The 17660-nt window shown below is 41.9% G+C and overlaps 1 protein-coding gene and 1 long non-coding RNA gene across 30 annotated transcripts; one reads left to right on the top strand and one right to left on the bottom strand.

Moving 5' to 3' along the window:
• Positions 1 to 56: 56 nt before the first annotated feature.
• Positions 57 to 883, top strand: LOC124826033 (pathogenesis-related protein 2-like). Its single transcript, XM_047298794.2, has 2 exons — positions 57 to 318; positions 418 to 883. The coding sequence occupies exons 1-2, from the start codon at positions 138 to 140 to the stop codon at positions 702 to 704; spliced, it is 468 nt and encodes a 155-aa protein (XP_047154750.1). The 5' UTR covers positions 57 to 137; the 3' UTR covers positions 705 to 883.
• A 5744-nt stretch (positions 884 to 6627) lies between these two features.
• On the bottom strand, positions 6628 to 9869 carry LOC124826125 (uncharacterized). 29 transcript variants are annotated; one of them, XR_015783626.1, is made up of 9 exons: positions 9259 to 9869; positions 9071 to 9153; positions 8885 to 8979; positions 7985 to 8062; positions 7564 to 7616; positions 7340 to 7402; positions 7113 to 7258; positions 6952 to 7016; positions 6628 to 6847 (listed from the first exon to the last, which is right to left on the bottom strand). It is a non-coding gene; the product is annotated as an uncharacterized LOC124826125 (long non-coding RNA). The 29 variants fall into 29 exon arrangements; XR_015783647.1 differs by having other exon boundaries at positions 7113 to 7172; positions 8224 to 8979; positions 9259 to 9865; XR_015783644.1 differs by having other exon boundaries at positions 7113 to 7172; positions 7564 to 8062; positions 8224 to 8979; positions 9259 to 9866.
• Positions 9870 to 17660: the final 7791 nt, after the last annotated feature.

Genomic DNA, 17660 nt, shown 5'->3' with positions numbered 1-17660 from the left:
CCTTCGTTGAAGCATTGTGAAACCATCGAGAGGCCTTGCTTTCCTTATAAATAGATGGCACTCCTCTGCCAAAGAGCCACACACAACACAACACAGCAACAAACATCTTCACCTTCAATTCTTCCATTCCATTCACCATGGCAGTTTTCACATTCGAGGACCAAACCACCTCTCCCGTGGCTCCTGCCACCCTTTACAAAGCTCTTGTAAAAGACGCCGACAACATCGTCCCAAAGGCTGTTGATTCCTTTAAGAGTGTTGAAATCGTTGAGGGCAACGGTGGCCCAGGAACCATCAAGAAGATCTCTTTCCTTGAGGGTAAGATACATCTTCACTCCTTTTCTACATATTTTCTCTATCTGCGTTATACCATTATATATATAACTGCCAATTGTGAATGAACGAACGAATGGACAGATGGGGAGACAAAGTTTGTGTTGCACAAAATAGAAGGAATAGATGAGGACAATTTGGGATACAGTTACAGCATTGTTGGAGGTGCTGCTTTGCCAGACACTGCAGAGAAGATCACGATTGACTCCAAACTTAGCGATGGTCCCAACGGAGGCTCAGTTGTAAAGCTGAGTATAAAATACCACAGCAAAGGAGATGCTCCACCCAATGAAAATGAGCTCAAAGCTGGCAAGGCCAAGAGTGATGCTCTTTTCAAGGTCATTGAGGCTTACCTTTTGGCCAATGCTTGAATTATTATCAGCTGTCTTTGATTACATCTTTGTGTGTTTATCTTAAAACTTGGCTTCCAACTTAACGCACTGTTTACTTTCTTATTTTTGTTTTGTCCTATTGGGAAATATTTTTCCAATATCTTTTGTATCTCAGTTCATCAATAAATTATAATAAATCAAAGCAAATTTTAATTTTTTTTTGTTTACTGCCATTTTAATTCAATATATTTTAGTAATTTAAAGTTCGGTAGTGCAAAATACGAGAAATATGTGTTTGATCCCTATCCAATCAACCGTAATCGTAGATCATAGTAGTTCAAATTTAAATCAGATTAAAAACTATTGAGTGAAAATTGTACACATTAAATTTCTTATTTAAATTTATACTATCTAAGTTCATAATTTGATTTTAGGTAAGGTTTTATAGTATTTGTATCATTTTATAAGATTTGTCGTATGAGTGGCAAGGAGAAGTTGATGGATTTTTAAAAAACTTATAAACAACTCTGTCCCGTTTTATATTTGGTGTGACTTTAATTTCAACATCTTTAATATGACTTTAAATAAAATATTGTTTGGAATAATCTTGAATAAGACATGATGAATTAGTCTTGACAAGACATATTTTTGTCGATCTTAGCATACTTATATCTTCAAACTTTAGTTTTAACCAATACAATTCTTTATCTTTTAAAATTGATATAAGTCTAGACAAAAACAACGTAGAATAATTTGGGTCAATCTTGTAAGTCAAAGATGTAATAAATTCAAGTTAAATTAGGTTAGTAAACTTTCCACACTCAATTATTTTACTAAACCTTTAGATTGAGCAACAAAGTGATATTTTTAATTATAAAATAAATCTTAAAATTGTAAAGCCAATGTATAAGGTTTTATATACTTTTCTTGATGTAAATTTTTTTCCAATAAGTTGAACAAAGTCACATCTCGATTTCTCAATTGATTAATTGCATTTATAACTAAAGACTTATTTTTCTTTTTGGATTTAGTAATATACCTACAGTGGTTTAATTTTCTTAAATAAGTCTTTTACTTTTTTTTTAATCGAGTTTTTTTTTTTTGAAAAATTGAAGCAATTAAATTATTATTTAATTCTGATAAGTTTTTAAAACCTAAATTTACACTTAATTTAATAAAGTTAATTACGATATGATTATTAATTGATGTACTATATGACTTAATCAACTTTAGTCTCATTACGCTCTATGTTCAACTCACATAAAATCTAAATATATATTAGACTTTTGTCTCGAAGACTTGAATGTAAAAGGATTGTAACCATTAATTCAAGATAACAAATCTCGGTCATAGAACGACTATAAGAGGCTTAATTGTATACCAAGTACGAGACCCATTTAAAATAGAAATAGAAAACTCTATTTTAGTTTTTCATACTTCATAAGATCAACTAGTGTCCTAAAGCTTTTGTGTGTGATGGAGTCGAGAAGGTTTGGACAATGTCGAGCGGGCAATATGTCCGGTCGGACAGATGTATAAAACTGTGGACTGGAGACAATAGTTGAATGCTCATGAATGTGTAGTTAATGAGGTAACGGTAATTGACGAGTATTTAAGGTGTGCATTGAAAGCCATTAAGAGGTAAATTAATGGGTAATATGCTCTGAAATCATATAAATAGCAGTCAAAGGAGAAGGTAAACTCTCTGTTCTTTGATAATTATATAGACTTGCAAAAGCCCATTCTGACTTGAGCGTCGGAGTGTTTGCTATAGGTCAACCCATTTGTGTTGAGAACAAGCGCGAGGAGAGCGAAGGGAGAAGGACCGATCGAGCGAGGAGGAGTGTTTCCGGGCGGAGGCAGCAGGAGTTTTCCCCGGTCTCATTCAGCAGAAACATTTTTGCGTCCACCGTGGGGCCGAGGATTGTTGAAGACAACCTTTACGACCGTAAGGATGGAGCAAGACCCGGTAGCGTTTTTACAGGAGATGAGAAGGAGAGTGGAGGCAATGTAGGCGGAAATTGAAACCCTTAGGGCCGAGTGTGATACGGCCAGAGGGGCGCAAGCTAATCATCCATCTTCCACACGCGCCCAATCACCGCCAATTATAGAGATGCCAAAAACCGAGCCAGACTCAGAAGAGGACACAGATCCCATTCCTGATAGTTATCAGGGAGAGGAGCAGAGTGAGGCTGGCTCGCAGCGGACCACAAACCGTCCGGCCCCGACCGGTCGGGCTAGAGCGTCGCATCCATTCACAGCTGCAATCATGGAAGAGCAGATTCCGGAGAGAGCATTTTCGGCCCTGGAGAAGTATGATGGGTCAGGGGATCCGGAGGAACATTTGAGATCCTTTGTTGACGCTATGACTATTTACTCGCCCAGGGAAAATGTGTGGTGCAGAGTTTTTCATTGTCAATAAAGGGAGAAGCGTTAGCATGGTTCCACTCGTTGAGGCCTCGAACCATCAATAACTTTGCCACTTTAAGAGATATGTTCGAGCGGCAGTTTTCGGCTGGTAGAGCGCGAAATCTGACATATCTGGAGTTAAGGAACATAAAGCAGGAGAAGGGAGAAAGTCTCAGGGACTTCATGGATAGGTTCAATAGAACCGCACTGCAAGTAAGGGGAGTAGGCAAGAAGTTTACTATCAGTACTCTGGCTACTGCGCTAAGGCCTTCCCCATTTGCCGATAACTTGTTTGTAGAGCCCCCGTTAACCTTGGACGAATTGCAGGAGAGGGTCGCTCGGTTCATCAGAATAGAAGAAATGAGGGCGGTCTAGAGGCGACAACAAGAGCAAAACGCGAGTTCAAGGCAGGAGAAAAAGGAGGGCAAGAAACCGTTCGTACCGGGCGAGCGGTCGAAGGGTCAGAGGTATAGAGATGGCCCGAAGGGGGCTAGGTACGAAAGATACACCCCGTTGAACACGCCAAGGGCTAGAGTGTTGGAAGAGGCCCTGAATGCAGATTTGATAAAGGTAAGACCCTCCCGGTCATCACCCAAGGCAGATGGAACTAAACATTGCACCTATCATCTAAACATAGGGCATAACACCGAGGATTGCACGATGTTGAAGGATAAGGTGGAAGAACTAATCCGAGCGGGTCATCTGAGGAAGTTTGTTAAGGAGGAACGAAAGACGAGAAGTCCACTCAGGAGGAATAGGGTGGAGCGAAGTGACAGGAGAGAGGACATGCGTCCCGACCGTAGGCGGAGTAGAAGTCGCAGCCATGACCGATCGCTGCGGGGAACGATAAACACCATTTCGGGCGGATTTGGGGGAGGGTCGTGGCGTCCGCGAGGAAGAGAAACCTGAGGGAGCTTAAAAGCGTCCATAGGGTAGATGTGAGAAAGCGCTCTATGCCGCCAATCACGTTTACGGATGAGGATTTCCACGCTCCCGATCCGGATGAGGACGACCCGATGGTAATAACGGCGGTCATTGCCCGATATAGCGTGGGAAAAGTGTTGGTGGACCAGGGCAGCTCTGTTAACATTCTGTATTGGAAAATGTTCCAGCAGATGGACATATCCGAAGATCTGATCGCCCCGTACAACGAACAGATAGTAGGATTTTCGGGAGAGGATATGTGGACCTTAGAACATGCTTGGGAACTGAGCGGAGTAAGGAGGTAAAAACCAGGTTCTTGCTGGTGGACGCGAATACCTCTTATAATGTGCTGTTAAGACGACCATGTCTGAACGCATTCGGGGCAATTGTTTCCACACCCCATCTCACGCTCAAATTTCCGTTGGACAATGGAACTATTTGCACTGTTCGGTCCGATCAGAGGATCGTGCGAGAATGTTACATGGCTGGATTGAAGGTTCAACCATCGTCGTCGGATCCACCCAGCCGGCATAGGAGGAGACGATCGGAGGTAGCCATGGCAGATCTAGACCCACGGACTAATACTGACGATCAGATAGAACCGATGGGTGAGACAAAGGCCTTCAGTCTTGGGCGGAAGGAGGAGCAGGTCACTACCATCGGAAGTGAGTTGGAGGAGGATCAGGCCAGGTTAATAGGCACTGAGTTGAAGAAAAACCAAGACTTATTTGCTTGGACTACAGCTGATATGCCAGGAATCCACCCAAAGGTTATGTCGCACAAGCTGGCATTGTTCAAAGAGGCCCGACCGGTGGCTCAAAAGAAGAGAAGATTGGGGGAAGAGAAGCGGTCGGTAGTGGCAGTCGAGGTGAAGAAGTTGTTGGAAGCAGATTTCATCCGTGAGATCAAGTACACAACTTTGCTGGTGAACATTGTGATGGTGAAGAAGATGAACGAGCAGTGGAGAATGTGTACGAACTTCACGGATCTAAATAAAGCTTGCCCCAAAGATTCTTACCCACTACCAAGTATTGATGCGTTAGTGGACGGGGCTTCAGGGTTGCATGTGCTAAGTTTCCTGGATGCGTATTCAGGATACAATCAGATCCCTATGTTTCCCTCGGACAGCGCCAAGACAACGTTCATCACCGAGCGGACTAACTATTGTTATGAGGTTATGCCGTTCGGGCTGAAGAATGCGGGGGCTACTTACCAACGACTGATGGATAGGGTTTTTGCTGACCAGATTGGCAGATGCATGGAAATGTATGTAGATGATATGGTGGTGAGGAGCCGCTCGGTAGAAGACCATGTGAGAGATCTTGCGGAAGTGTTCCACCAGGTTTGCAAATATAACATGCGCCTTAATCCGGCCAAGTGTACTTTCGGGATGCCGGCGGGAAAATTTTTGGGATTCCTGCTGACAACTAGAGGCATTGAGGTGAACCCCGACAAGTGCAGAATAATACTGGAAATGAGAAGTCCGCAGAAGCTGAAGGAGGTTCAGAGGCTGGTGGGGAGACTGACTTCATTATCCCGCTTTATTCCAAAGTTAGCCGAGCAGATAAAGCCGATAGTGAGAATCATGAAGAAGAGTACGGGTGCTGATTGGGACGACTAGTGTGAGCAAGCTTTTAACGAAGTTAAACGCATACTGGTCAGCCCATCGGTCATGGGACGACCCTATGCGAGACATGCGTTACAACTCTTCCTGGCGGTCTCGGAGGACACGGTCAGCTCGGCTTTGGTGCAAGAGCAACCTGAGTTCAAGTTCGTGTACTTCGTCAGTCGAACTTTGCAACCAGCGGAAACCAGATACAAGCAAGTCGAGAAGATTGCTTTGGCACTTGTGATGGCAGCGCGGCGCTTAAGGCCATACTTCCAGAGTCATCAGGTGATAGTTCGAACAGATCACCCGATCGCGAAAATCCTGCGCAAACCAGATCTGGCCGGGAGAATTGTAGGATGGTCCGTGGAGTTGCCTGAATTTGGACTCCAATTTGAACCGAGAGGGTCGATCCGAGGACAACATTTGGCCGACTTTGTGGTCGAGTTACCCTAGGAAGACACTACAAGAAAAAATTAAATTACATACCATCAAAATCCGTATATAAAACTCAAAATCCGTATATAACACTTGATTACATACAGCTTACATACGGACAAAAATCCATATATAAAACTATCGTAGCTAAATTATATACGGATTTATCCGTATATAAATTATATACGGATATTTCCGTATGTAATTTATATACGGATATATCCGTATGTAACTTATATACGGATATATCCGTATGTAACTTATATACGGATATATCCGTATGTAACTTATATACGGATATATCCGTATGTAACTTATATACGGATATATCCGTATGTAACTTATATACGGATATATCCGTATATAATATCCGTATATAATATATCAAAAAAATAATTTTCTTTTACATACGGATAAATCCGTATGTAACATAAAATAGAGAAAAAAAATATTTATAAAAAACAGAAAGCTTTAAAATAAACAAAAAAAAACTTACAAATATAATATTATATAAGGTTATTGCTATTAGTTTCAACTTTCAACAAATGTAAAGAATTTATAATATATAATTATGCTTAAAACAAATAATTAAAACATAAAAATTTTATTGAAAGACTTTATAAATAGAGTTCAAAACAAACCGGCCCTTGTACAATATAGAATTGAATATTAACTAAACTATAATTTACACCTAAAATATAATCAAGCTCTACTCAGAAAGAAACTCTGAAACAATTGTTGCTAGCTCTGCAAATGTTGCACAAAAAATTATTGGGTGGAAGACCTTCTTCAAGCTTGATGGAATCTGAAAACAAAGGGAGGGGATAAGAAATGACATAACTATAGTAGACTTGCAAGGGAAGCAGAAAGTAGAGACATCTATATAAAAGAGCCATAGACATTTCTGACCTCTTAGATTGAATCCTTTTGGCTGAACATAAACCAACTTGGGAACATATGTCATCAAGTTTCACCTACAGAACAAGATCAAACTCATTTAGGTCCAAAGAGTGAAAATGCAAATCGAAAAAATTTCACAAACCAAAAACCATGTTCAATTGGATACCTACCCCTGATACCAAGAGAATCTCCAGATATATCGAAGCACATATAGTTGGACTAGCACATCTCTAATAATGAAATTAGGAACAGATGAAACAACAAAAGAAATATTGAAACACACCATAATGGAACAACATTGGCAATTGAGATCATCCTAGAGTTCACAGTAGTAACATTTGTAAGCATAGCTATCTACAAATATATATTGAGTGGAAACTCACAAAAAAGTACTCACCAGCTGCTTGACAATAGCGTTGCCAACTTTAATTCCCATAAAAATATTAAATTAAATAAATTCCTACAAAAATATCAAATTAAAATATCAAAGTAATAGGAGCGAGAATTTCTGCTGTGAAAGGAAAAAGAAAGTGAAGACATGAGATGAGATTGAAGGGTAGTAGAAATGGGAGTGAGAGGTCATGATGAATACTGTGAGAAATAAGTTATTAAAGCAATTACAATGGTTGCAAGAACATGGCAATACACCACAAACACCCTTGGGTTCGTTCCTGCTGAGAAAACAAGTATCTGTGAAAGTGGCAACTTTGAATGAAACTTTATTCCAATTGAAAAGTTAACAGCGAGTAGTCTTTAATTAAAAAACAATAATTACAGTCAAACCAATATTGGAAAAAAAGTAATAAAGTCATTTAATTGCAAATGAAATCTATAACTTTTAACATATCAATAACACATTGTTAAAGGAGAAAAGAATTAAAATGTATAATCAAACATTTTATCTAAAAAGAAAGAGAAATGCAACTATTCCATCATGAAACAATTGGGCTAACAATGGCCCATAAAGACAGATAAACAACAAAAGAAAAGTTATTCTCATATTCAAATATCATTATTTACATGAGTTATTCATAATTCTTACCATATCAGGTAATTCTCTCATAGATGAGATTTCCATAAGAAAGCCAATTTTGCAATCAAAAGAGCTAGAAGTAATATCCTGGAAGAAAAGTTAACAGTTATGGAAAGCCAATTTTGCAATCAAAAGAGCTAGAAGTAATATCCTGGAAGAAAAGTTAACAGTCAGCTTAAAGTTGATAAGCTTTGGTACTTTAATTTTCAACTAGTTCATGAAGATTTGTGTTACAAGTGATCCCTAACCAATACATGCAGATTTGGCCATGGACATGTATTTTTCCCAATTCATTGTACCTGCTGGTTAGCAACAAGGCCAGGGCACTTTTAGTTACTTTTATTTGATATTCTCCCTGTATATAGCCTACAATCATATGTCACATTGAAGAAAATTGAACTTGTTTATGCATATCTAAGCATACCCTGCACCTTGGTCGATTATGAAATCACATAAGCAAACCAATTGTCATGTCCATTAGCAGGAATTGAGATCATCAAATCATTAAAATCTCCAAAATTAGGATTCAAAATCTCATAGATACAAACTAACTTATGAATCACTATGGTAAATTTCTTGTCTTATTAGTAAAATACAGTAGGGTACAAAAAAGAGTATGAATACTAGTAATGAAAGGTTACTTTGCCAAATTAGCTTCTAGGATAAAGTTTTCTTTTGTTTCTTCATTAATTTCTCATTCATGAAAAACACAAATCTCTACTTTCTTTCTCATGGAATGCTAACAACAGGTGGGTTTCACTTCCAAGCATGGTATACTTTTACTTGTAACAACAATGGTCAACTCATTAGGAAATAGTTACCAATATAACAGTAAAAACCTGAAGTGCCAATAAATACCACAAATAAGGCTAGCCACTGAACATGTTAACTCCACATAAAACTCCTTACCTGCATATCGTGTTTGCAAATAAGGATGAATCCATCGACTTGGTCAATTGCACAAAGTTAGGCTCCTGAATGCCCACTAATTAATCCATTAAGACCTAAGAACATGTCCAAACCAGGTCAGAGAGAATGATGAACAAAATAACATAACAAAAACCTCGTGAGAAAACAAATATCACCGAAACATACCTTACTACCACTTCGAATGTTTTCAAAATGCAACACCCTCGCCTCAATCGATATCTGGTAACAATGGAAGAACGTCTTCCGAACTACACCACATATCGTTACGTGCAATAGGAAGAAAGAAGAAACAAATTAGGGTTTTCGAGTTTTGCAATTTTAGGGATTTATGAATCAAAGAAGAAAGGGATTACTTAATAGATGAAGGAACTTTGTTAGCGTGACCGTGAGTGCAAAAAGAACGAAGCGTGATGGTCATAAAAGAGTATTTTCCTCTGGGACAAGTTTTCCATGATCTAAGGCATTTGCTGGTTGGTGATAGAGGTAGGAGCAAGGGTTGAGGTTCTGGCTGAAGAGCATAGCCATGGAAATGTGAGGAACTTCTAGAACCTTCGAGAGCCTCTACGCTAAGAGGTTCCTCCCAGCTCTAGGCTTCCCTATCATTACCCACTACACTCCACGCTTCGGCTTGCAACCCTGTGTGTCAAGCATGCCGTGTGTCGCACACTCCTCTTCTCGTCATCCTTGTAGTAGCACTATGCAACGGCCGTCGATCCAAACCCTCGGTTAGACCAGAGCACGAGGGCCCTCAACGGCACCACGATCCCGTTCCCTTTCTCGAAACCTCATTAACGAAAAACACGTGACGATGGTTTGTGATCGAGAGGGAAAGAGAAGAGAGGGAAAGCTCAGAGCGAAAGAGATGAGAGGGAAAGCTCAGAGCAAAAGAGATGAGAGGGAAAGCTCAGAGCAAAAGAGATGAGAGGGAAAGCTGGGAATGTCTCGAGAACTTTTCAATTAATTCTCAGGCTATTAGGTTTTCACTTAGGGTTAAATTTTTAATTTTTTTATTATTTTTTAACATCCGTACATAATATCCGTATGTAATAGTTTTATTATATACAGATTCAGATCCGTATGTAATAATTCGTATCTAAATGGCCTTTTTCTTGTAGTGAGAAGGTCACCAAGAGTGGATCCTCTATGTGGATGGCTCTTCTGAGAAGTCCGGTGGTGGAGCAGGAATTGTGTTGGAAGGACCGGACGACTTTGTTGTCGAACAGGCAATTGTCTTTCGGTTCAAGATAAGTAATAACCAGGCCGATTACGAAGCAGTACTGGCCGGGCTCGAGCTGGCTAAGGACTTGGGGGCAGTCTCGGTCAAATGTTGAACGGATTCCCAATTGGTGGTAGGGCAACTGACTGAGAGCTTCCAGACCAAAGATGATCAGCTGCTTCGTTATTTTCATAAGGTGAAGGAGTTGGTAAAACAATTCCGGGCGGTGGAATTTAGGCATGTGCCAAGGGAACAGAATGCGAGGGCGGATATCCTATCTAAACTCGCCAACAGCAAGGGGAAGGATCACTTGTAGTCGGTCATAAGGCAGGTTATGATGAACCCTTCGGTGGAGTGTCTGGCAGTTCACGAGGTCTCCGATCGACCTGATTGGAGGAAGGCCATAAGAGAATCCATTCAAAGGCAGGAAAATGGCTTGCACGTCCGAGTAGCTGAGGCAAAGAAGGTCACTCGGTATTTGTTGATAGGAGAGGATCTGTATAAGAGAGGCTTTTCATCACCCTTATTGAAATGTGTATCTTCGGAGGAAGCCGAGTATGTGATGAGGGAGTTGCACGAGGGGGCGTGTGGAAAGCATACAAAGCAGCGAGCTTTGCGTGCCAAGGTCATAAGAGCGGGCTATTTCTGGGCGACGATGGAAAGGGACTGCAAAGAATTTGTGCATAAATGTTTGAAGTGTCAGGAGCATGGCAAGAATCTCAATCTTTCACCAGTCGAGTTGCACAGTTTGATGTCACCGTGGCCGTTCGCGCAGTGGGGAGTAGATATTGTCGGACCCTTTCCGGTGGGCCGAGCGCAAAAGAAATTCCTACTGGTGGCAGTTGATTATTTCACTAAGTGGGTGGAGGCAGAACCGCTCGCAGCGATCACGACCGCGAGGGTTCAAAAGTTTGTATGGACGCTCATCTGCAGATTTGGAATTCCCAAAGTCATAATTACGGACAACGGGCGGCAGTTCATTGATAAAGGCTTAGGAGAATTCTACAAAAAGCTGGGAATTAAGCATGTCACGAGCTCGGTGGAGCATCCCCAAACAAACGGCCAAGTGGAAGCGGTCAACAAGGTAATCGTCTCTGAGTTGAAAAAAAGACTGGGAGATGCTAAAGGAGTTTGGGTGGAGCAACTTCAGGAAGTTCTGTGGGGGTATCGCTGCACGCCGCACGGTACAACTAGAGAAACCCCGTTCAACCTAACATATGGAATGGACGCGATGTTGCCGGTCGAAGTAGGGGAACCTACCATACGAAGGGAAGTGCAAAGTTTGCAGGATAATAATGACGAGCTGCTTGTGGAGCCAGATACCCTGGATGAACGAAGAGAGGTAGCAATGATCCGAGCGGAGGCTAAGAAGAGACTGCTGCCGAGGCGTTACAACACCAAGGTCAGGCCGCGGCAATTTGTTGAAGAAGATCTTGTGTGGAGAAAAATGGTTGAGGCCCGACGAAACCGATCGGCGGGAAAATTAGCCGCGAATTGGGAAGGCCCCTTCAGAGTGGTGGAAAGCTTACAAAATGGAGCGTACCGCTTGGAGCACTTGACGGGAAAGGCTATACCTAATACATGGAATGCATCCCATTTAAAATTTTACTTCAGTTAAGAGCTGTGTACTTATTCCATATCAATAATATTATGTTTCATGAAATTTTCACCATGTCTTAACAGCCGAGCGGGTGAGGCAGATTTCTTTTGTGAACTCTCACCTTGGTCTTAGGGCACGCTTCTAGAGAGCTCCTAAGACCTAAACCGAGCGGGTGAGGCAGATTTCTTTCGTGAACTCTCACCTTAGTCTTAGGGCACGCTTCTAGAGAGCTCCTAAGACCTAAACCGAGCGAGTGAGGCATATTTCTTTCGTGAACTCTCACCTTGGTCTTAGGGCACGCTTCTAGAGAGCTCCTAAGACCTAAACCGAGCGGGTGAGGCAGATTTCTTTCATGAACTCTCACCTTGGTCTTAGGGCACGCTTCTAGAGAGCTCCTAAGACCTAAACCGAGCGGGTGAGGCAGATTTATTTCGTGAACTCTCACCTTGGTCTTAGGGCATGCTTCTAGAGAGCTCCTAAGACCTAAACTGAGCAAGTGAGGCAGATTTCTTTCGTGAACTCTCACCTTGGTCTTAGGGCACGCTTCTAGAGAGCTCCTACGACCTAAACCGAGCGGGTGAGGCAAATTTCTTTTGTGAACTCTCACCTTGGTCTTAGGGCACGCTTCTAGAGAGCTCCTAAGACCTAAACCGAGCGGGTGAGGCAGATTTCTTTTGTGAACTCTCACCTTAGACTTAGGGCACGCTTTTAGAGAGCTCCAAAGACCTAAACCGAGCGGGTGAGGCAGATTTCTTTTGTGAACTCTCACCTTGGTCTTAGGGCACGCTTCTAGAGAGCTCCTAAGACCTAAACCGAGCGGGTGAGGCAGATTTCTCTCGTGAACTCTGCCCTTGATCTTAAGGCACGCTTCTAGAGAGCTCCTAAGACCTAAACCGAGCAAAACTCTTACGAGACAAACCAAGAACAAAACGAAAGGGCTATGCGCGAAAAGATAAGTAAAACAGGAACGTGCAATAAACATGGAGAAAGCAAAATGGCAAAAGGACCTTGTATTGTCATTAACTTCAAAAATTTGTTACAAGTGAAGTTCAAAAGCGGTAAAATCCTAGGTCTAAACACTTAGGATTGGTCTTCAGCTTCACCGATCTCTCCAACCACTTCAACGGCAGCGTCGGCATTTTGGGCGACCGGAGGAGAGGATGGGGGAATGTGGATTGGAACTAGTTGGTTATCCACCACCATCATGCTCACGTCAAGGCGGGTATCGTCGGTAGGCACTTGAAAGAGGAGGTTGCATTGGGCGAGGGCCTTGTCAAACCTGAGCACATGCTCGTTTACCACTTCATCACCCAGCAGCTTGTTTTCTGCCTCTAACTTTGTTACCCGATTGTGGAGGGAATCCCGCTCGGCCGTCAAAGTCGTGTTGGAAGAGGTGGCCTTTTGGAGGTCAAGTTTAGCATCGTCCAAAGACCGTTGCATACGGCGCTGAGTAGCACGCGCCTCGGCCAAAAGAGTGCTGGCTTTCTTGTTGTCCTCTTCCGCTATTCGCTCAGTCTCGGCCAAGCGAAGGGTCAGATCCTGGTTGGCCTTAAAGGTGGCATCGAACTTCGCTTGAAGGGCTTGAAGCTCTGTGGAAGCGGAAGCTCTCTTCTGAGCAGCATAGGCCAAGCACATGGCCGACCGCGCGGTCAGCTCCAGAGCCATGTTGGAGGCCTCTTCCTTGGTCATCCCACTAACTAGGGCTTTTTACTCAGCAAAGAGGTCAAAATGGATGCGCTTCGCCACCCATGAGTTCGGACTCAGCAGACTGGGGAGAGGAGGCCCGTCGGGCAGACGCCTCTTAGCATGCTTGGATTCAGCCGATGCCTCCCGAGCGGCTTTTCATTTTTCCTTTTTCTTTAGGTTGGACTCGACCTGGGGAGCCTGATCGGGAACAACCTCAACCGGAGGTGGAGGAATGGAAGTCTACTGGACTAGCTGGGAAGTTGCAGGTGCAACGACAGTGGAGGGGGCATGGGACGAGCTCCCGCCCGGTTTCCTTACTTTGCCCACTCTCTGAGCGAACAGGCGGGCGAAGGTGCTGTTCTTGGATGGATCCATCTTGGACAGATAATCTGCAAGGCGAAAGAAAATTCAGATAAGTTCCAAACGGTTGCTCAACAAAAGGCTGTCAAAAATAGCTTACCGAACACATTAGAGGGAAGGTTCTTGTTGTCCAGGAAACCGATCAGAACACGGCAGGAGGACTTAGGGGGTAGCTAACAGAGTTGATTTATCAAGTCCAGGTCCTCGGAAGTCATTTGGGGCTTAGGCTAGGAAAGGACCTTCCGGGGATCTCGGGTCCAGTAGAAAGGAAACTTGGCCTCCTTGGTCGGGGAGCAAAAGCTCTGGTATCCAGTTTCCGTGGCATGACTTTAAGAAATGCCCTTTAAAGTCTTTATAGGAGCTGTTGTAAAGGGATAGCAAGTACTTGTTCCCGACCATCCGAAGGGAAACCCAAGGTTTGTACGGGTGAGGCTGTACATGAAAGAAGTAAAGGAAGGCTGCGGGCATCGGTTTAAGAGCTAAACCGGAGCAGATGGCGGAGAACGCTTGCATGAAGGCCCAACCGTTCGGGTGAAGCTGGGTAGGAGCCACGTTGAGCATTCTCAGTACACCCATTTGAAAGTCAGAGAAGGGGAGAAGAACCTTCAAGTCTTTGAACATGGTGGCATAAATGTAGAAGAAGTCGGTGGGGTAGTTACCCCGATCGTGGCAGACGCGCTCGGTCATTTGACAGATGGCCAGTTTCAAATGCCTAGCGTCGGCAGCCGCCTTCACTAGAGAAATGTGGCCGATTAAATCCTGGAAGGGTTGACGATGGTGAAAGGAAGAGGAAATTTGCCTAACTTCAAGAGGCACCCAGTCGTAGCCGGGGACAGTTGGCCAAGCTCTAAGTTTCCCATCCCAAGCGCCGGTGGAGTCCACATGGATGGCAACTTCTTCAGGAGCGTCACTGTCGACCAAGAGATCGGAGGAATCCCCTGAAGGCGAGGCCCTAGCGTCGGTTCCGGTAATGGCAACCAAGGATGAAGATGGACTGGCGATGTCATCGTCAACGTACCCCCTACCCTCATCGCCGGAAAAGTCAGAAGACATGGTTACCTGAGGAGTGGAAAACGAGAAGGACAGAGGAGGTAGAGAGGAAGAAGATGCTGGCGACGGCGAGGAAACTGAAAAAATTAGGGTAAAAATATGGGTATTTATACAGAGATACGGACCGACTCAAGGGAACAGTCGAAGCGTCAACCGCCAAAAGATTTGACGGTCCAAGTGACTTGACGTTTCAGATACAAAAAGATCTGATGGATCAGGCGATCTGACGTTTTGTGTTCTGCGTTTCCCGCCTAAAAGTTGCAATCATGACTTTACGTTTCTCGCCAGAGCAAGGTTCAGACAGAGAAAGAGAAAGGCCGAGCGGAGATCACTTCAAAACCCTACGCAAAAAGGTATTTTTGCTAGGGCTTGGGGGACTTGTGTTACTACTTAGGGCGGTCAACCGACCGGGAAGGTTTGGACAATGCCGAGAAGGTGGAAGCAAGGCTGATATGTCCGATCGGGTGTCCCAGCCTGATAGGTCCGATCGGATCTCTTAAGCGCAATATGTCCGGTCGGGCAGATGTATAAAACTGTGGACTGGAGACAGCAGTTGAATGCTCATGAATGTGTAGTTAATGAGGTAACGGTCATTGTCGAGTATTTAAGATGTGCATTGAAAGCCATTAAGAGGTAAATTAATGGGTAATATGCTCTGAAATCATATAAATAGCAGTCAAAGGAGAAGGTAAACTCTCTGTTCTTTGATAATTGTATAGACTTGCAAAAGTCCATTCTGACTTGAGCGTCGGAGTGTTTGCTGCAGGTTAACTCATTTGTGTTGAGAACAAGCGCGAGAAGAACGAAGGGAGAAGGACCGATCGGACGAGGAGGAGTGTTTCCGAGCGGAGGCAGCAAGAGTTTTTTCCGGTCCCATTCAACAGAAACAATTCCCTTTTTGACCCTGAATTTATGAGAGGACAATGGGTGATTGGGTGATCGGAATGACGTGATGTGAAAGGGCATGGTTGATGTTGGGGGAAGAAGTAAAAGTAAGAAGAATAATTAATGAAAAAATAGAAAAAAAGAGAATCAGGTACGTATGAATTGGTAAGAGTTTCACGTGCTGCTCTGAAAGGAAGTTTCAGCTTTGGGGTCATACACCTTCATCATTTCCCATCACTACCCATTCCTTTTAATCCTTCCATCGTAAAAATTAAAATTCAATCTATTTTTAACTTTCTTACTACTCACCTCTTTGGACTCTTTTTGGTGTCTAGTAGCCATTTATTCTATATTGGTCCCTTCTTTTCAGTGATGTTTTCTTAGAACCTTTCTTTCACGTCAATGCATTACAAACATCAAAATATTAATTCTTACTCTTCCTAAACCTTGCCCCACTTCCATTTTTAAGTTTAAATTCGATAATTGAAGTTTAGGAAAGGGGTAATCCTATTACATTTAGTAGTCACTTTTATATTTTTCAAGGAAAACGAAAGTTTCACACCATTTTTTCGACAATTTTTTTACATGTATCAAAATTGTCCAATTTTAACTTTTTTTTTATGTTAGACATGAAAGATTGATATTTTACCGTGTGTTCACGTTTTGTTCCAAATTTTTTATTTCAAGTTTTCACGAAATTTAGGTTTGGAGTTTCGTTCCAAAACTTCCTTTTTAATCGTTGCTTCCGTTACTTGTTCCCTTCACTCAACATTGTTCCTTTGAGATACAACATTTCACCATCATTTATTTGAGACTCAACATTCATCATTGTTTTTTCTGCTATTACAAGTTTTTTAGGGTTTCTTTCCAGGCATGAGTTGTGGATGGAAAAGATAGCTTCATCTGTTTTGATTTGAACGTGGAAAACCTAACTTCCTCTATGTTGTTTTGTTTTGTTTCACCAGTACAGAAATTACATTTTATGACAGGTAAAATGGACATTTTATCAATGTCATAATTTTGGCATAAGGTTCGCGTTTTCTATTACAGCAAAAAAAATTTGTCATATTAGGTCCAACTTACTATGACATACCTGAGATTGACTATCATAGACGATTCAACTTTCTATGACGTATTTTTGATTACTTATCATAATATATCTAAGTTACTATGATGTACTTCTCTTTACCTGTGATAGTATACTCACCTTCTATGACATTTCTCTTCATTTGTCATAATATATCCAGTGTTATATTACATACATTCGTTCACCTATCAAAAAGAATTGAAAAAGAAGAAGAATGAGATTGGGTGAGTTTTCCTCCAAACTATAAGTGAAGAGAAGAAGGTGGAAGAGAGCAACGTAGATGAACTCAGAAACAGAGAATTCGTGAAGAGGAGGATGCGTGAATCAGAAAGAGGAAATGGGAAAATGATCTGAAAGAAATTAGGGATTTAGAGTTTCTATGATAAATGGTTTATAAACTGTCATAATGTTTTGAAGTTTATTATGAAAATGTCACCGCAAGCTAAAGGTGATGAATTAACCATCATAGAAAAGACGTACTATGACATGATTTTTTACACCTATCATAATACGTTTTGAACATGATTTCAATTTTGTTAGAGCGTCCACTTATTATGCCAGGTCTTCCAAAGTATATAATAATAACCCTTATTTTTATTACGAAAATATCATTGATCAACTTATTATAATAAGTGGATTTCATCTATCATAGTAAGTCATTAAAAAATCTCTTTTTTCCACTAGTGTTTCGTTCTTTAATCTTTGTTTAGGGGTTTTTCAATGAAGTCCAAGAAGACATCGAAAGCTAACATAAAAAACTAGTACTACAACATAACTAGATAAGAAAGACCAACTAAGTGAGTAACAACCTTCAAGGTTTTGTACAAACTTAACAAAACTCAATAAAACCAAGGTTCATGCAGCAACTATA

The sequence above is a fragment of the Vigna umbellata genome, chromosome 1, assembly GCF_029865625.1.
Source record: "Vigna umbellata cultivar VRB3 chromosome 1, Vumbellata_1.0, whole genome shotgun sequence".
NCBI lineage: Eukaryota > Viridiplantae > Streptophyta > Magnoliopsida > Fabales > Fabaceae > Vigna > Vigna umbellata.
This window is presented reverse-complemented; position numbering and strand designations above follow the sequence as displayed.